The sequence below is a fragment of the Anomaloglossus baeobatrachus genome, chromosome 1 (genome assembly GCF_048569485.1).
Source record: "Anomaloglossus baeobatrachus isolate aAnoBae1 chromosome 1, aAnoBae1.hap1, whole genome shotgun sequence".
In the NCBI taxonomy this organism is placed as follows: domain Eukaryota; kingdom Metazoa; phylum Chordata; class Amphibia; order Anura; family Aromobatidae; genus Anomaloglossus; species Anomaloglossus baeobatrachus.
This window is the reverse complement of record NC_134353.1, coordinates 896,415,314-896,436,148: the sequence shown is the minus strand read 5'-3', so window position 1 is coordinate 896,436,148 and position 20,835 is coordinate 896,415,314. Positions and strand designations below refer to the sequence as shown.

At 46.2% G+C, this 20,835-nt stretch overlaps 1 protein-coding gene across 13 annotated transcripts in view; it reads right to left on the bottom strand.

The window, feature by feature from the left end:
• The window catches only part of LOC142255321 (von Willebrand factor A domain-containing protein 5A-like), a 415,890-nt gene that overhangs the window by 178,407 nt on the left and 216,648 nt on the right, over positions 1-20,835 (bottom strand). For 11 of the 13 annotated variants that reach the window (XM_075326971.1, XM_075326869.1, XM_075326920.1 and 8 more), the window contains one exon: positions 16,586-18,507. The exons of the other annotated variants lie outside the window; for them this stretch is intronic. In XM_075326971.1, coding sequence (XP_075183086.1) covers positions 18,428-18,507 — 80 coding nt within the window. In that variant the 3' untranslated portion in view covers positions 16,586-18,427. Of the gene's footprint in view, positions 1-16,585; positions 18,508-20,835 lie in introns of those variants that run through there. 13 annotated transcript variants of the gene reach the window in all.

Below are 20,835 nucleotides of genomic sequence, written 5' to 3'. Positions count from 1 at the left end.
GCTGCCATTGCACTGTACGAAAAGCGTCCCGATCCGCCGCCGCTGCCCTCCGCGATCTGCCATTTGTCTCCCCGATCTCCTGCCCGCACCCTCACCCCCACACCTCCCGATCCGCTGCCGCCGCCGCCCTCCATCTGCCACAGTGCCACCGCTCCCCCCAATCTGCTGCCCGGCCCCTCACCTCCGTGCAGCAGATCGGAGGGAGCGGTGGCACTATGACAGATGGAGGAGGACAGGGATCGTGCACCCTGTCCTCCTCCATCTGTCATAGTGCCACCGCTCCCTCCGATCTGCTGCCCGGCCCCTCCCCCTCGTGATCGGTGCCCGCCCCCTCCCCTCCGTGATGTGCTGCTCGCCCCCTCCCTTCCCCTCCGTGATGTGCTGCTCGCCCCCTCCCTTCCCCTCCGTGATGTGCTGCTCGCCCCCTCCCCTCCGTGATGTGCTGCTCGCCCCCTCCCCTCCGTGATGTGCTGCTCGCCCCCTCCCCTCCGTGATGTGCTGCTCGCCCCCTCCCCTCCGTGATGTGCTGCTCGCCCCCTCCCCTCCGTGATGTGCTGCTCGCCCCCTCCCCTCCGTGATGTGCTGCTCGCCCCCTCCCCTCCCCTCCGTGATGTGCTGCTCGCCCCCTCCCCTCCCCTCCGTGATGTGCTGCTCGCCCCCTCCCCTCCCCTCCGTGATGTGCTGCTCGCCCCCTCCCCTCCCCTCCGTGATGTGCTGCTCGCCCCCTCCCCTCCGTGATGTGCTGCTCGCCCCCTCCCCTCCGTGATGTGCTGCTCGCCCCCTCCCCTCCGTGATGTGCTGCTCGCCCCCTCCCCTCCGTGATGTGCTGCTCGCCCCCTCCCCTCCCCTCCGTGATGTGCTGCTCGCCCCCTCCCCTCCCCTCCGTGATGTGCTGCTCGCCCCCTCCCCTCCCCTCCGTGATGTGCTGCTCGCCCCCTCCCCTCCCCTCCGTGATGTGCTGCTCGCCCCCTCCCCTCCCCTCCGTGATGTGCTGCTCGCCCCCTCCCCTCCGTGATGTGCTGCTCGCCCCCTCCCCTCCGTGATGTGCTGCTCGCCCCCTCCCCTCCGTGATGTGCTGCTCGCCCCCTCCCCTACGTGATGTGCTGCTCGCCCCCTCCCCTACGTGATGTGCTGCTCGCCCCCTCCCCTACGTGATGTGCTGCTCGCCCCCTCCCCTACGTGATGTGCTGCACGCTCCCCCCACCTCTCACCGCCGTGATGTGCGCTCCCTCCCCTGTCACCGCCGTGATGTGCGCTCCCTCCCCTGTCACCGCCGTGATGTGCGCTCCCTCCCCTGTCACCGCCGTGATGTGCGCTCCCTCCCCTGTCACCGCCGTGATGTGCGCTCCCTCCCCTGTCACCGCCGTGATGTGCGCTCCCTCCCCTGTCACCGCCGTGATGTGCGCTCCCTCCCCTGTCACCGCCGTGATGTGCGCTCCCTCCCCTGTCACCGCCGTGATGTGCGCTCCCTCCCCTGTCACCGCCGTGATGTGCGCTCCCTCCCCTGTCACCGCCGTGATGTGCGCTCCCTCCCCTGTCACCGCCGTGATGTGCGCTCCCTCCCCTGTCACCGCCGTGATGTGCGCTCCCTCCCCTGTCACCGCCGTGATGTGCGCTCCCTCCCCTGTCACCGCCGTGATGTGCGCTCCCTCCCCTGTCACCGCCGTGATGTGCGCTCCCTCCCCTGTCACTGCCGTGATTTGCGCTCCCTCCCCTGTCACCGCCGTGATGTGCGCTCCCTCCCCTGTCACCGCCGTGATGTGCGCTCCCTCCCCTGTCACCGCCGTGATGTGCGCTCCCTCCCCTGTCACCGCCGTGATGTGCGCTCCCTCCCCTGTCACCGCCGTGATGTGCGCTCCCTCCCCTGTCACCGCCGTGATGTGCGCTCCCTCCCCTGTCACCGCCGTGATGTGCGCTCCCTCCCCTGTCACCGCCGTGATGTGCGCTCCCTCCCCTGTCACCCCCGTGATGTGCGCTCCCTCCCCTGTCACCCCCGTGATGTGCGCTCCCTCCCCTGTCACCCCCGTGATGTGCGCTCCCTCCCCTGTCACCCCCGTGATCTGTGCTCCCTCCCCTGTCACCCCCGTGATCTGCTGTCCACTCTCCCTCCACCTCTCACCCCCGTGATCTGTGCTCCCTCACCTGTCACCCCCGTGATCTGCTGTCCGCTCTCCCTCACCTCTCACCCCCGTGATCTGTGCTCTGCTCACCTGTCTCCTCCGTGATCTGCGCTGCGCTCCCTCCCCCACCTCTCACCCTCCCCGATCTGCTGCCTCCTTCATCTCCTGTGATCCAGCTGCCTAGATCCATCCTGTAGGGTACTATCCCCAATCTCACCTCCCACTCCCCTCCCCCCCCCATCCCCCCCACCCGCCCCCTCCCCCCATCCTCTGCCGCTCCTGCATCCACTGCGCCCTCTCCCATCCGCCTCCACCCTATCCCAGCCGCCGTCTCACAATCACAGATGCTCCCTTTATATGCCGCTTCCCCCCCATCTGCCCCCCCCCCCCCATCTTCCGCTGTTTTTTTTTTTTCTATGCCATGGGGTCTAGTTTCCAAAATGGGGTCACATGTGGGGGAGCTCCACTGTTTCGGCACCTCAGGGGGTCTCCAAACAGCATGGAATACGCTAATTATCCCAGACAATTTTGCGTTTGAAACGTCAAATGACGCTCCTTGCCTTCCAAGCCCTGCTGTGCGCCCAAACATTTGAGTTCCACCACATATGAGGTATCTGCGTACTCAGGAGAAATTGCACAATACATTTTATGGTGTAATTTTTCCTGATATCCTTGTGAAAAAAAAAGCTACCTGGTTGAAGTAACAATTTTGTGGTAAAAAAGTTTTTTTTTTATTTTCACGGCTCAACTCTATTAACTTTTGTGAAGCCCCCAGAGGCTCAAAGTGCTCAATAAACATCTAGATAAATTCCATGAGGGGTCTAGTTTCCAAAATGGGGTCACATGTGGGGGAGCTCCACTGTTTCGGCACCTCAGGGGCTCTCCAAACGCAACATGGTGCGGCTAACGATTCCAGCTAATTTTCTGTTCAAAAAAGTCAAATGGCGCTCCTTCCCTTCCGAGTCCTGCCGTGCGCCCAAACAGTGGTTTTTCGCCACATATGAGGTATCTGCGTGTTCAGTAGAAATTGCCCAACAAATTTTGGGGGTTCATTTAATCCTGCTACCCTTGTGAATATGCAATATTTGAGGCTAAATTAACATTTTTGTTGCAAAAAGTAAAATGTTCATTTTTTCCTTCCACATTGCTTTAGTTACTGTGAAGCACCTGAAGGGTTAATAACCTTCTTGAATGTGGTTTTGAGTAGCCTGAGGGGTGCCGTTTTTGGAATGGTGTCACTTTTGGGTGTTCTGTGTCATGTAGACCTTTCAAAATTGCTTCAAATGTGATGTGGTCCCTGAAAAAAGTGGCTTTGTAAATTTTGTTGTAAAAATGAGAAATTGCTCATAAACTTTGAACCCCTATAACTTCCTTTAAAATTTTTTTTTTTTTCCCCAAAATTGTTCTGATGTAAAATAGACATGTGGGAAATGTTATTTATTAATTATTTTGTGTCATATGTCTCGTTGGTTTTAGAGCATAAAAATTCAAAGTTTGAAAATTACAAAATTTTCAAAATTTTCGCGAAATTTCCATTTTTTTCACAAAGAAATGCAAAAAATATCGGCCTAAATTTACCACTAACATGAAGCCCAATATGTCACGAGAAAACAATCTCAGAATCACCGGGATCCGCTGAAGCGTTCCAGAGTTATAACCTCATAAAGTGACACTGGTCAGAATTGCAAAAAATGGCCTGGTCTTTAGGGTCAAAATAGGCTTGGGGCTGAAGGGGTTAAATTGTGCCTGTTGCTTGGTGTAGTTGTGGATTTTGTGAAAGGAATAAATTATATTCCAGTCCAGTATTGACCACACATGTATTTATACATATAAATGAGATCTCCTCTTTCTCATCTAAACAAATCCAACTTTTTCAACCTCTCATCCTATGGGAGGCCTTCCATTTCTTGCAATATTCTAGTTGCCAGCCTTTGAACTAACTAACTTCTGAATATCCTTTTTAGGCCTGTTTCACACGTCAGTGAAAAACACAGACGTTTTTCACTGATGTGATAAAAACTCATTTGTCTCTCCGTGTGCCGTGAATCACGGCACACGTGGGTTATCCATGTGCAATCTGTGATCCGTGATAGCACATGGAGATAAACTCACCTGTCCCCACTCCTGTTGTCCGTGATGCTGAAGTCTCCCAGATGCTGTGTCCGGCCACTGTGTCTCTCACCACTGCAGCTACAGCTACTTCCAGGTCGGCTATGCAGTGCATAAATGCATATGCATGAGAATAAATATCCAGCTTAGAAGCAGCAGAGAGCAGCAGCCAGAGACAGCGTCACTGGAGACGGCTAAGTTAAAAAAGCTTTTTATTTTCAATGTACTTGTTTTTCTGGTACGTGTTTCACAGATCACACCATAATGTGGTCCGTGGGACTTCGGTGATGCCAGAAAAAAACAGACATGTCTCCGTGCGGAAATCATGGACATGCATGAACGCCACACAGAGACACGGTGAGGGTATGTGCGCACGTTGCTTTTTACCTGCTTTTTACCTGCTTTTTTGCTGCTTTTTCTTCTGCGCTGTTTAATGCCAAAATGGATGTATTCTTCTATTCAAGCAAAGTCTATGGGAATTTGGGTTTCTTGTTCACACTATGTTGTTCAAAATGCTGCCTTTTTGTGGCAGAACTTTGGTCAAAAACTCAGCTTTGCAGTGGAAAACCCAAATGGCAAAAACAATTGACATGTTGCTTCTTTGAAAAGCTGAGTTTTTGACCAAAGTTCTGCCTCAAAAAGGCAGCATTTTGAACAACATAGTGTGAACAAGAAACCCAAATTCCCATAGACTTTGCTTGAATAGAAGAACACATCCATTTTGGCATTAAACAGCGCAGAAGAAAAAGCAGCAAAAAAGCAGGTAAAAAGCAGGTAAAAAGCAACGTGCGCACATACCCTGAGTGAAAAATCACTGATGTGTGCGCAGACCCATTGATTTTAATGGGTCTGCGTATGTCCGTGATTCTGGTACGAATAAAAACTGTCACATACGTACCAGAATCACTGACGTGTGAAAGAGACCTTAAAATGTGGAGCCCAAAAGTGGATCCCAGATGTGGCTTTACAAGTGATTTATAGAGAATTAACAATATGTTGGAGTCACGGGATCAAATCCTCTTTTTATACACCCTGAAATCTTGTTTGCTTTTGCAGCTGCTGCCTGACATTAATCTTACTGTTTTTACCTGTGTGTGCTGTGTGACAGAGTTCTGTTTTTTCCCCTTGTCTGTCTTTAGCTATATAAACAAAAGTTTATTTATCTGTGGTATTCAATACACTCCTCTCCAATCCTCCCTGGGGGGAGGGGGAATCCGATCAGGACTGGTTAGGAGCATGGTCAGGAAGGAGACTCAGGCCTCTCCCCCATCAGCGTATCTCTGAGATTAGGGATAGCATAGGGTGCCCTAGCTTGAGGGACAGCTTAGGAGTCCTGGTTCTCCGCTATCCCAAAGTCAATGTTATAGCTGGGAATTCTTTATATTCCAGAATAGACCCAGTTGCTATGCTATTGAGGCAATTGCAGATCTTGTCTCTCCAGCTGGCACAATTAAAGGGGGCGGTAGAGCAACAAGCGCAGTCCATCACACTGGCGCAATCGGTTCTGGTCGCTGGATAATCCAAACCGAAACTGCCCCTCCCGGAAAGATTTTCAGTGGAGCGCAGCCGGTTTGTTGCTTTTAGAGAATCTTGTAAATTATGCTTCCATCTACGTCCCCAATCCTCTGGTAGTGGGGCACAGCGGGTGAGAATTATGATCTCGCTCTTGAGTGGGGACCCACAATCATGGACTTATTATTTGTCCCCTGAGTGAGGGTTAAAGAGGCATTGGTAATGTACTAAACGCCTCCTTTTGGCCGGTTTCACATTTGCGTTGTTTCGACGCAAACGGGCTCGTCAATAATGTAGTACAGTTCATTTATTTACAGCGGAAGAGCGACAGCATGCTGTCTGCACTACCCGCATGTGTCCACATGGTGTCGCGCTTGCACTGTAAATAAATGAACTGTAATACATTAGTGACGGAGTCCGTTTGCGTTGAAACACCGCAAATGTGAAACCGGCCTTTCTTGAGTGTGCCATGTTAATAGTAATACATGTTGTTCGCCGTTTCCAGCAGAGGTCTCATAAAACAAAGACTCTTTGCGAGGGGGTTACTGTTCTGACATTTCCTCCAGAGGCTTCACCTGAGGCTATGCAGTTTGGAGGGACATCCTATGGGGAAAAAACTAATCTACTCCTCAAAAGGGAGAAGTTTTTTGTGTGTAGCAAAAAGGGACACTTTGCTGAGGCTGAGCCCGTGGGCTCTACACATCTCTTCGGTCCCGGGACCCATGACCCCAATATACGATAATACAGCGTTTCCAGTGGGAATTAATAGGATTTCCTTCTTACATAAAGAGAAATCAGATCACCCGATTGTGTTGGATTACACGAGATTTTGAGGTCTGAGATTCTCCCTTTATCATATCAGCTATGGTTTCTGACTCCCGTTCTCAAACTAGGTCATGGGTCTTATATGGACAAATCGGAAGCTTCATTTGAGGTTTACACCCTCGGAGTGCACTTTTTAGGCCGCTTACTTAATTTGAATCCTTGTGTCTGACAGATGACCCTCCGGACCACTTGGTCTCATTGCTATATAGAACCCTTCTCAAAGCCGGTGGAGGTGCTGGCATCTGGCTGCCTTTTTTCACTAAGTGGGAGGCTGATCTTGGAAGAGAATGAACAGAAGCTGATCGCACAAAAATCTTGCTTTTCTCCCATAAAACCTCTATATAAGATTCTTTCAGGGTGGTACAGATGCCCGGCCTCTATCAATAGCATCTTCCGTGAAGTTCCAGATACCTGCTGGAGATGCGAGCGTCATAGAGGTACTTACCTCCACATATGGTGGTCTTGTTCTTCTATTCAAAACCTTTGGAGTGTAGGGTTTGATCTCATAAACAGGCTCTCCACGTCAAAAGTGAGCCCTACCCTAGAACTAGCCTTATTATCTCTAAGCAACGTCTCCATATCTAAGTATAAGAAAAACCTACTTAGACATATTCTATCTGCTATTAGAAGACTAATCCTGCGTTTCTGGAAACAGAAGAGAGTACCGTCCCATGCGGAACTTGTTGATGAGCTTAACGTTAAATAGGGAGCAGCGTGCAGCTATGCTGGAGCCTTGAGCGGAGCCATGATTTGACACAATCCTGCCAGCATCTGTGTTTCCAGGCATCTGATGCTTCACAGAGGAGACCTAGTCTAACCTTGATGTAACTATCGTATTCAGGCACGAAAAACACACACAGCGCAGAGACTGCATTGCCTTGGAATCTCCGGACTGGTAACGGTTTATCAGGTAACCTGCACTGGGTACTCCATATGGGTGCCCCGGTGTATTGCTGCATTCCTGCACTACTCCTGTGTGTCAGCGCTAGGAGTGCAGGAAGTTTAAACTTACAATGGAGAGCTTGGTTTACGTGGAGCGCATGGTTTTTAGCAATACTTGAAAGACTTGGAGGAACTGTAGCCTTCTTTGTGAAGTTGTATTAAACTCCAAAAAACACTGCTCTGACTCAGAACGGACCTTATTTTTGGAAAAAAATTTTTTGGACGTCTTCATATCTATTTCAATCTCTTTATCTGTGAAAAAAACGTCCAACCCTTCTTCATTATAATTGATTTTTAATCATATATTTTTTCTACCTGAAGGTGGTAGCCGCCGGCCAGGGCTCCACACACTTTTAGAAAACAACTTTTTTAGAGTATATATACTGTAAATGTATGTGTTTTTATGTGACCTTTTGTACGTTTAATAGGAATATTATTTCCACCACTGGAACAAGGATAGAAATAAAAATTAAACCTTTAATTCAGCGCAGATTTTATATATAGGAATTTATTTCTATGCATTTTTTTTTTTAGCTTACCGTTATCTGTAGGATGGAGGAGCTCTCGGAGAGATTCTTGGAATCTGGACGCCGTGGATCTGTCGCGGGCGGAGGGGCCACGCTCGCTACGCTCGGGTCCGCGGCTGCTGCTTGGTGGCTCGAGCGGTGGGCCGGACCCGGGGACTCGAGCAGCGCTCCTCGCCCACAAGTGAAAAGGGGGTGCTTTGTTTTGGGAGATAGTTCGTGACGCCACCCACGGGTCATGGTGATAAAGGGCACCACCGCTGCTGGTGACGGGGATCCCGGGAGCGATGGTAGGGAGCAGCTAGGATGTTGTCCCCTCCGTGGGTAGGGTTGGTGATCCCGGGGCCCGGTTGTGGAACGGGGAGGCTGGATGGCTGGGGTGCAGGGTTGCAGGGGCAGCGCGGCGCGGTGCCGGATGGTGGCACTGTGGTACTCACTCAGGCACAAATTCACAGAGTCTCTGGTAAACCAAACGGCTGGATGGACGGGTCCTGCAGCCGGCTCCAGTGTCTTTGCTCTCCCCGGACAGATTGATGGTGGCTGTCTTTCCCTGCACCTGTGTAGAATGTGTTGACTCCGATGGTTTCCCAACGGTAGTCAGCTCCCCGGCGTATAGGTACCGAAGGAGCCCGTGTTGCCCGCAGGCGCTGGCCCTTGGATCTCTAGCCTATGGCGGTGACTGTGTATCCTCACGGTGTGGACTTTTGCCTTCTGTCGGGTCTTGGGTGTTAGGAAACCCCTGGGGTTCCGGTCACTCTCGGATTTGACCGTTGTCGACGGCTCCAAGCCTAGTCGGGGTCCGATGGCCCTACCTTTGTGCTTAGCTTCACTCCGCTCCCCGGTTCGGTACCGGCGGGCCACCGCCCGACCCCGGTCCAACGGTTCTGCAGAGGTCCACTAACTCCTGCAGACAGCCACCACCGTCTACTGACCTTGCTGTTTGTGTCTTTCTCTTTCCTCCTCTCTATCTTACTCTTTTATTTTTCTTCTCGATTTCTCCTCGATGACTTATTATTGACATACTGTAGATCATATTGTTAAGGAACATTCTTTGAGTTATTATCACATATTTTGTAACCTGATTTTATTAATGTATGATTGTTCCATTCTTTTCCTTGATCTGTTTTGTCATCAATCCAATAAAACTTGATTTAACAAAAAAAGGACACTTTGTCAGTACCTGCCCCTCCGTGCCCAAGGAAAAACGGCAGTCAAAAAGCTTCTAGCTAGAGGTCAGGATTCCAACCTGGGTCTATATATTTCCTCCTCCACTATGGTGTCTCAATGTTTACCTGCAAGGGTTAAGGATAGGAACCAACATGTCCCTATTACAGTCTTTTTGCTTAGTGGTGAAGAAGCAAACATTATTAATGAAGAGTTTAATCGTTCTTCTGGAATAGAGGTGAAGGAGTTATCTAATCTGGTACAGATTTTTGCTATTGATTTATCGTCTTTTTTTCTCGGGAGGGTTTTGCTGAGTGTACAGGAGCTGCAAATCCATATGGTGGTCCTCCATTCAGAGCTCATAACCTGTTATGTGCTTAATGTTATAGCCATGTTACAATTTGGTTTCATTTCATTTTCCTGCACACTGCTCCCTCCTGCACAACTCTCGTGTACTATAGGACTGTCTGTTTCGCTCTGGCAACACCACAGTGGCAGCTAGTAAATTCATTGAGTCCCACATGGATCTAACCGCGTCTCCTCCCACTGGGATTAGATACACCACCAGACAGACTTCCTTCACCACTGTTTGTGTGACTACCCATTCGCCCAGGTGTATGTTACCTCACGCCTAGACCGGTCCTATTGGAGTCAGTTGCTTACCGGAAATTCCACTAGAATCAAGGCCACAACTTCAGGGTCGGTCCGTGCTTATTTCTCAAGCTAAAGGATCAGGGAGCAGTGGCACCTAGTGGTGCCTAAAAACAGTGCACCCGAGAGCACACACATATAAACAACATTTCCCATCCATAAATACACAAAATAACCTTGATGTCTTCAGGGAGGCTGCAGGACACCGGTCACCCTCCTACACTACTACCCAGGGACAGCCCTCGTATAACCCTTCTATCCAGAGACAGCTGTCGCATAGTTCTACTACCCAGGGATGGCTCTCTTATAGCTTTACTACTCAGAGACCGCTCTCTTATACCCCCTACTACACAAGGACAGCTCTCTTATACCCCCTACTACTCAAGGACAGGTTACTTCAATTTAACCCCTTCACCCCCAGGCCTGAAAACACCTTAATCACCGAGCCACTTTTTACGATTCTGACCAGTGTCACTTTGACAGGTTATAACTCTGGAACGCTTCAATGGATTTCGGTGATTCTGAGATTGTTTTTTTCGTGACATATTGTACTTCATGATAGTGGTAAATTTAGGCCGATTATTTTTTACTTATTTGTGAAAAAAATCGGAAATTTGTTACAAATTTTGCAATTTTCAAACTTTGAAATTTTATGCCCATAAAGCCGAGAGTTATGTCACAGAAAATAGTTTCTAAATAACATTTCACACATGTCTACTTTACACATGCGCAATTATTGAAAGATATTTTTTTTTTTAGGAAGTTAGAAGGGTTCAAAGTTTATCAGCAATTTCTCATATTTCCAACAAAATTTACAAAACCATATTTTTTTTCAGGGACCACAACACATTTGAAGTGAGTTTAAAAGACCTAGGTGACAGAAAATACCCAAAAGTGACACCATTCTAAAAACTGCACCCCTCAATCTGCTCAAAACCACATCCAGAACTTTATTACCCCTTTGGTGCTTTACAAGAACCAAAGCAATGTGGAAACAAAATAATCAAAATATTATTTTTTTTTTTTACAGAAAAATGTTACTTTAGCCATAAAAATTTGCATTTTCTCAAGGGTATCAGGAAAATTTGCACCATACATTTATTGTGCAATTTCTCCTGAGTACGCTGATACGTTTGGGCGCATGGCAGGGCTCAGAAGGGAAGGAGCGCCGTTCGAATTTTTTAAAGCAAAATTAGCTGTTATCATAACGGTCCATTGTTGTGTTTGAAGACCCTCCTGAGGTGCCTAAACAGTGGAGCTCCCGCACAAGAGATCCCAGTTTGGAAACTAGACCCCTCAAGAAATTTATCAAAATGTTTAGTGACCCCCACCTTGAACCCCGGGGGCTTCGCAGAAGTTTATAACGTTGAGCCGTGAAAATATTTATTTTTTTACCGCAAAATTGTTGCTTCAAACAGGTAGCTTTATTTCCACAAGGAAAAAAAATGAAATTATCAGCTCAACAAGAGTCTGTTGAATGTCCAAACAGCCACTGTGTTGATCCTGACAAATTGCAGGTACACGGAGAAGCGTGGCTGGCTTCCACGGGAAGTAGACAAAGCAAAATGTTTGTCCAGCACCAATGTGAATAAAACTCCCAAATTTATTGAATTTTGTTATTCTTTTTTTATAAACATCATAAAACACAGAACACGGATTTGTTTCGGACGTCAGTCCTAAAGCTGGGTTCACACTAAGCGACAGCGACAACGACATCGCTGTTACGTCACCATTTTCTGTGAGGTAACAGCGACCTTGTAAGTCGCTGTTATGATCGCTGCTTAGCTGTCAAACACAGCAGAAGCAGCGATCATAACGTCGCTGTGCTACATGTGCAGAGAGCAGGGAGCCGCGCTTAGCGCTGGCTCCTTGCTCTCCTAGGTACAGTACACATCGGGTTAATTAACCCGATGTGTGCTGCAGCTACATGTCACAGTGCAGAGATCAGGGAGCCGCGCGCACTGCTTAGCGCTGGCTCCTTGCTCTCCTTGCTACAGTATACATCGGGTTAATTACACGATGTGTACTGCAGCCACATGTGCACAGAGCAGGAGCCGGCACTGGCAGCAAGGGCGGAGGCTGGTAACGAAGGTAAATATCGGGTAACCAGGGAAAGGCCTTCCCTTGGTTACCCGATGTTTACGCTGGTTACAGCTTACCGCAGCTGCCAGACGCCGGCTCCTGCTCCCTGCTCGCTTCATTTCGTCGCTCTCTCGCTGTCACACACAGCGATGTGTGCGTCACAGCGGGAGAGTGACGACCAAAAAATGAAGCTGGACATTCAGCAACGACCGGCGACCTCATAGCAGGGGCCAGGTCGTTGCTGGATGTCACACACAGCGACAGCGACGGGACGTCGCTGCAACGTCACAGAAAATGGTGACGTAGCAGCGACGTCGTTGTCGTTGTCGCTGTGTGTGACACCAGCTTTAGTCACAAGGGTATCAAGAAAAAAAATGCACCATAAAATGTATTATGCAATTTCTCTTGACTACGCAGATACCTCATATGTGGTGGAAATCAACTTCTTAGGTGCATGGCAGGGCTTGGAAAGGAAGGAGCGCCATTTGGCTAAAAAAATTAGCTGAAATCATTAGCGGACGCCATGTCACGTTGGTAAAGCCCCTGATGTGCCTAAACACTGCCGCTCCCACACAAGCGACCCCATTTTGGAAACTATATCTCTCAAGGAATTTATCTAGATGGTTGGTGAGCACCTGGAACCTCCGGGGGCTTTACAGATTTTTATAACTTCGAGCTGTGAAAACAAAAAAATACATTTTTAAAACCACAAAAATGTCACGTTAACGCCAAATTTTTCAAATTCAACAGGAGATAGTGGACCATGCAAATTGTTGTGCAATTTCTCCTGAGTAAGCCAGTACCACATATGTGGTCAAAACCTACTTTTGTGGCACAGTACAAAATGAAGAAGGGAAAGAGTGCCATATTGGAGTGCAGATTTAGTTGGAATGGTTTGCAGGTGTCATGTCACATTGGCAGAGGCCCTGAGGTGCCAGAACAGCAAAAATCCCCCAGAAGTGACCCCATTTTACAAACTGCACCCCTCAATGAATTGATCCACCCTGTGGAACTCCCTGCCGCCCGCTTCATATTTAAAGGACGGAATCTGCTGGACCGTGCTCCATTCATTTTAGATCAGCCACCTGGAGTCACCTGCTATCTTACACGTCTGTCTTCAGGGGCTTATCCGAGGTTACAGTGAGTTGTTACCCCTATTGGTTGATATGCATTGTATGCATGGTTTCTGGTAATTCCCTCTGAGATATTTATTTTTAGATCAGCCTCTCTCTCGCTTGGCTCAGTATCTTGCATACCTTGATGTTTATTAATACAGACTGATTAGCGCAGTCTGTGTGTGTGTGTGTGTGTGTGTGTGTGTGTGTACGTGTGTGTGTATGTATATATATATATATATATATATATATATATATATATATATATATATATATATATATACCGTATGTGTGATATATATATATATATATATATATATATATATATATATATATATATATATATATATATATATATATATATATACCGTATGTGTGATATATATATATATATATATGTATATCTCGCAATTGAAACAAGTGCAGGTTTTCCTAAATCATCACAGATATACTGTATTGGAGAGCTCACTATAGAATCATAGTGGTAGAGTTGGAATGGACCTCAAGGGCCATCAAGGGACATGCTGTGGAAATCTGGCATAGACACCTTAATAAGTCTCAATTGTGCAAAAATAAGTTGAGAGTTGCACAAAAATATTGCTACTTTTGGCATTGACAGGCCAGTCCCCGCCATCTACGCCAATATGGACATGGCTTAGATGGGGCGTCGTTATGGCCGCCATCAAACTCCTCATACGTTTCATCAGATCATCGTTCTCAGCAGCGCATTGTCTTGGTCAGGACAGGACTCGTGCTACCGCAAACAATGGAGGCCGGTGCGCAGAGTGGTCCGTTACAGATCATTCACTGCACATCTGAAGTGCGGAGCGGAGGTCGCTTAGTGCCGCTGATCTTTGTTGGTCACGCGCCTTTACCTAACCATGAGTAGGAAGATATTCCATCACACTAATTGTGCAGGATTGAACAACAGGTTGATCGGCTAATAGTAGAAGGAGATACAGTCATATGAAAAAGTTTGGGCACCCCTAGTAATGTTAACCTTTTTTCTTTATAACACTTTGGGTTTTTGCAACAGCTATTTCAGTTTCATATATCTAATAACTGATGGACTGAGTAATATTTCTGGATTGAAATGAGGTTTATTGTACTAACAGAAAATGTGCAATCTGCATTTAAACAAAATTTGACACGTGCAAAAGTATGGGCACCCTGATCAATTTCTTGATTTGAATACTCCTAACTACTTTTTACTGACTTACTGAAGCACTAAATTGGTTTTCTAACCAAAGCATTGAGCTTTGAACTTCATAGGCAGGTGTATCCAATCATGAGAAAAGGTATTTATAGTGGCCACTTGCAAGTTGTTCTCCTATTTGAATCTCCTATGAAGAGTGGCATCATGGGCTCCTCAAAACAACTCTCAAATGATCTGAAGACAAAGATTATTCAACATAGTTGTTCAGGGGAAGGATACAAAAAGTTGTCTCAGAGATTTAAACTGTCAGTTTCCACTATGAGGAACATAGTAAGGAAATGGAAGAACACAGGTACAGTTCTTGTTAAGCCCAGAAGTGGCAGGCCAAGAAATATATCAGAAAGGCAGAGAAGAAGAATGGTGAGAATAGTCAAGGACAATCCACAGACCATCTCCAAAGACCTGCATCATCATCTTGCTGCAGATGGTGTCAATGTGCATCAGTCAACAATACAGTGCACTTTGCACAAGGAGAATCTGTATGGGAGAGTGATGCGAAAGAAGCCGTTTCTGCAAACACGCCACAAACAGAGTCGCCTGAGGTATGCAAAAGCACATTTGGACAAACCAGTGAAATTTTGGAAGAAGGTCCTGTGGACTGATGAAACAAAGATTGAGTTGTTTGGTCATACAAACGGCGTTATGCATGGAGGCAAAAAAACACGGCATTCCAAGAAAAGCACTTGCTACCCACAGTAAAATTTGGTGGAGGTTCCATCATGCTTTGGGGCTGTGTGGCCAATGCCGGCATCGGGAATCTTGTTAAAATTGAGGGTCGCATGGATTCAACTCAGTATCACCAGATTCTTGACAATAATGTGCAAGAATCAGTGACGAAGTTGAAGTTACGCAGGGGATGGATATTTCAGCAAGACAATGATCCAAAACACCGCTCCAAATCTACTCAGGCATTCATGCAGAGGAACAATTACAATGTTCTGGATTGGCCATCCCAGTCCCCAGACCTGAATATCATTGAAAATCTGTGGGATGATTTGAAGCGTGCTGTCCATGCTCGGCGACGATCAAACTTAACTGAACTGGAATTGTTTTGTAAACAAGAATAGTCAAATATACCTTCATCCAGGCTCCAGGAACTCATTAAAAGCTACAGAAAGCGACTAGAGGCTGTGATTTTTGCAAAAAGAGGATCTACAAAATATTAATGTCACTTTTATGTTGAGGTGCCCATACTTTTGCACCTGTCAAATTTTGTTTAAATGCAGATTGCACATTTTCTGTTAGTACAATAAACCTCATTTGAATAAAGAAATATTACTCAGTCCATCAGTTATTAGATATATGAAACTGAAATAGCTGTTGCAAAAATCCAAATTGTTATAAAGAAAAAAGGTTTACATTAATAGGGGTGCCCAAACTTTTTCATATGACTGTACATTTACAAATATTTAAACGCGATGGTATTTCTTAATATTCACATAATCCCTTTTGAAATCTTATTTTATCATAAGAAAGAAGCCTTTTTCCAGAGGAATTGCAATGTTATAAAATACAAGGGCAGTGGAGAAATAGTCAAGGGTCATGGAAAGCGGGTGATTTATCTATGGACAATTTATTAGACCATGTTTAATAGGCACATAGGCGGGGAACTTTGTAAAGTTGATTGCTACCATGGCTCTCATTGCTTGGCTTGAGCATCAAAGGGCTTACAAAAGGGGCTGTGTAATCTAAACACTAAACGACCAGGGCTTGAGTTATCTGTGATCTCTGCTCTTACAGCTAGATGTTGTATGACTATTACACGCTATACACTTACCAGTTGTGGTATTCCTACACAATTGTAATTTTTTTTTTTTAAGACTTCTTTATCTTCATACAAAACGTAAAAAGGAGCACTGTAACTCAGATGAGCAATAAAAAAATGCTAAGACAAGTCTTCTCTTAAAGGGAACCTGTCACATGGAAAAATGTTATTAACCTGCAGATATGAGGTTAATAGCATTCTGAACCTGCCGGGTGCCTGCATATGAAATCTCGCTGCCGGGAGGAAACGAACTTTAATCCTCCTGGTAGCTTTCTGGTTTCAGTCAGTTACCACCATCACTACTATCATAAACTGATTACAAGGAGTCTTTGTCTTGGTTTCTATAAGCATATCTATACTGTAAGCTAATGGTGTCTTCATATGAGGTGTGATGTAGTCCTGGTTGCTGGAGGTACCACATAAGGACACAGCAGTGCTATCAATTATGTCATATTTCCAGTCTCTGTGCTACAATTAACATTTTGGGCTCAGGAGCTTCATGTTACAAATTGATAGATATGTTTCTGCCATGGATACAAAAATACCTGGACACCAATAACTAACAGATAACTCCACTTTAATGATGATAAAAAAATGAAACAGAACAATCCAACAATTACATATTAAAAAACTTCAATTATGGGAACAGAGACAACAATCTTCACCAGGAACAGCTGCAGAATACACCGGGGATGTGCACGAATTGGGGTTATATTTTGACCCAATGTTGGATGGTCAATGTATTAAGACATTTTAATAGAGTTACAAATCCAAACTCCATGATACATGGATGGCGTTTAGTGGCCGCAAAGCCAAAGAAGGTTAACTTTTTGGATGCTCAAGAATAGACTTGGTACAAGTTGATTTGCTTGTCTTATTCCACTGGCCACAACCGTGATTTGAGGCTACTGGAATATGAGAGGGCATACGGCTTCTTACCTGCTGGGATCCGCAGCTCTTCTTTTGATTAGCTGATTAAGTAAAACAAGGGCCACAGCTGCCGTCAGGTAAGAGGCCATATGCCGTACGCCCTCTCCCATTCCAGAAGCCACAGAACACTGTGATGGTGGATACAATGGAACCTGTGAATAAATTCTCACCGACTCTACTCAAGAGAGATTCTCACTTTTGTTCCACCACCAACTAATGAGAATGGATAAATCTTAGCCTGGGTGGAGGACACCGCCAACTAGAGTATGATCGAAGTCACACCTTGCCTCAAGGAGTCTCAGTAAAATTAGGTGCATTTTGACAGAGTGATGGATTATATACTGTACATTTTGTTCTTATTTACTAACCTGTTTACAACGGCTGATGAATATTAATAGGAACATTGTTAGTACAATCGTTCTGTCCCCATAAGACAATGGGGACAGAACGATGGCAGCACATCAACTTATACGTTGTGATTTTTTTGCCAATAACGATGATTTTTATGCCAGTACAAAGAAGACAAATGAGCTCTAGTCTGGTGATCACCGGGACATTTGCCCGGGTGGATCGTTGCCTCATCTAAATGGCCTTTAGGCCTCATTCAGACGACCATTCTTTACTTACATGTTGTATCCATATTTTTACCCATTTAGGCTATGGAGCTATTCACATGTCCGTGTTTTTCTGGGCCCGAGATTCCAAAAGAATCAAGTGGACATGTCTGTTTTCCAATCTGAGTCATCTATCAAATTGACCCATGTGAGTCTGTGAAACCATATCAGATATCATCCTTGTGAAATCCGTGCGCCGTCCATTTCTGACATTGTGATAGGATATTTTTGTTATATAGAAAATCACTAATGGTAAAAAGGGCACAAGGACCAAACGCTGATAGAAATCTTTCATCTGTATGAGGCCCCTTTAGGTTATAGGGAGAATAAAATGGAATACTCTAGAATTAGGAAAACTTGGCTGCTTTCTTAAAAAATAAAGTGCACCACAAATAGAGATGTCCTGCAGGACCCTCATACCTCATGGACCTATTTTTTTTATTTTTATTTTAGAGACAGGAGCTCTGGCTTTCAACTTTTCTTGACTGCCAATTGCTACAAAAGTGCTAAAACCTCCAATTTATTTGTATGTATTTTTATAGTTATGGAGTGTTTTTTTTGCACTGCACTTCTCCCTCCTCATGTCAGTAACATTTCCCATCGATGTGAACGGTTTAGGTGCATTTGCTCTTTACATTTTAAGGACATGTGAATATTGAAGATCCTGAGTGATAATAATATAACCAGAAGATTATGTAAGACTAAACCCTTGTATATTTGGTTGTGTCCTATAAGAAGGGTAATAAGGCACAGGGATATAAGAAAACTGAGCTCAACGTAAAGACGAGAAGCAGCAATGTCTGGAGGCGGCGATTTCCCAGAATTCAGGAGAAGTTTCCACCATCTTTATTCTTCATCTCACAGGCCAAACACCTTAGGATCCACAGAGGATTTCAGCAGCTCATTCCCGGCTCTGACAAACTGATCCAGGGAGGAACCTGGGAAAATAGGAAACATTCCCTGGTGAGAAGCAGCAATAGCCATAGATACATTACAGCCGACTGATCATGGTCCTGTGTAGTCACTACAGAAACATTATACAGCCAGAAATCAATGGAACGGGAATTGTTCTAATAGTATTAGTATGTCTGTCTCTGTTTAATATATGCAAAAATACATTCTCCCTGAGGCCAATTTGCTGAATTTTCACTCATCTTTAGCTCCTCAACATCAACAGGTAAAAAATTAACCAAGTTTGTAAAATGAGATAATTTAGGACTTCCGGATCCGGTCCTGGCTGAGGTGGAAGCTTAGAAGAGAAGCTCCTGCCACCCCTCACAGAAACCGACTAAAAAAAGACCCCCCCCGGACGAGCCACCAAACAGAGAGCAGCACAGGAGGTTACCTAAAGCAGCCAGCTATGGAACGGTACCTCCTGAGAAGCGCTGGAAGCGGGGAGGGAGCTTGGAGAAGCTGTGACATGGACAGAGGAGAAGATAAGATTATGGCGCCGATGAGCCTGATGGGGAGGAGCCTGAGCGCATGGTGGGAGACACAGAAAAGCAAACACAGAGCTGGAGGGGGAGAGATAAGGGAGATATGAGCCAGGAGACAGGAGATAAGGAAGATATGAGCAAGGAGTCACAGGAGGACACAGCAGGAGAGAGGTGGATGCAGGGGACTGATGAGGGTGGATTGCAATGGGAGGATGAAGGAGATATGGAGGCAGAGGGGAGAGAAGATGCAGGCAAAGCAGGGCAGCTCAGAGACACAGCAGTGTTGGAGGATGAAACTGACAAACAGTACAGGGAGATTAATCCCACTCAGACACACAGGAAGTCAAATGCAAGAATTAATAGTACCCCCTACAAAGGAAACAAAAAACAGCCTACTACACCAACATCACAAGCCTGCAAGTTATTGGGGGATGGAGGTAGTGGCCCAGTCCAGACAAAGAGAACTAAGAAAACAGCATCACCTGCAGGCCAAGACAAGTACACACAAAAGCTTAATGTGGACTATAAAAAACTGGCTGAAGAAGTGACATCACACTTGTCAAAAGAGATTAAAGTGGCTATTGAGGCAGCCATACAAACATCATTAGCTAATATGCAAAAACAGATAAATGCCCATGCATCTAGACTGGCAGAATCAGAGCAGAGAATATCTGACTCCGAGGAGACAATACTGGCTATGCAAGCACAAATAGCAGCTCTAGCAAAATCTAATGAATACTTGAAGGATAAATCGGAAGATTTGGAAAACAGATCGAGACGAAACAACCTACGTATAGTCGGTTTACCAGAGTCTGTGTCGATTGGACAGTTGGATAATATATGCGAGTTGGAGCTACCGCAGGCCCTGGGCATAAAGGCGAAATTCAGAGTTGAAAGAGCCCACAGAGTGGGTCCACTGAGACACCAGGAGGCGAATAAGGGAGAGGGCCAAAACTCAAACAAGAATACCCCGATAAGAGCCAGACAGCCAGCCAGACAAGTACCTTGATTATAAGCATAAGGAGGAAATATTGAGGGCCTTTAGAGAACGAAAGCGTCCACTACAATATCAAGGCAACAGACTGCTAATGTTTGGGGATTATTTAGCGGAAGTATCCAGAAGGAGAAAAGAATTTACCAAAATTTGCTCATTTCTGTACAACAAAAAAGTAAAGTGCCAGCTATTATACCCTGCTACACTGAAAGTTAGAAACCCCAATGGCTTGTTTGTATACTACAAGGACTACAAAGAAGCAGAAAACATTCTCATGGCAGAGCTCGACAAGACTAGGTCAGAAAGGCAAGAAAAAGGAGCTAGTGGAGAAGGGAATAATAGAAGAGGATCCCCCACAAGCTCAGGAAGAGATGTGGGACGTCTTGGGGGACAAAAGCATGTCGAGACCAGGGAGGAAAGGAGGCCAAGCCCGGGTCAACAGCATAATTCTCGCCCGGAACACAGGAACCAACCCTTGGGAGAGAAACCATGATACCTGAACTGGAACTCGCTCATTATTTTTCCTTTTTTTGCCTGTTTTTTTTTTTTTTTCTTCCCAAACAGGAAGAGGCGTTGAGGAGGATGCATTACGGAGAGAGGGTTGGGGAGGTGAGAGGAGGAGGGGGAAGGGAGAAAAGAGAGGAAAACATCCCAAAGTCTGGGTCCTCTTCCCCCCCCCCTCTTTTTTTTTTTCTTCTTTTTTCTTTTTCTTCTTTCTTTCTCCATCTTCTCTCCCCTTGGTCTTTTTTCTTTTTCTCCTTTGTCCAGGAACATCATCCAAATTCAAATGAAGTGGGCTTGTTCTGGGCGGACTGATAGCTACCTGGAGTCAGAGA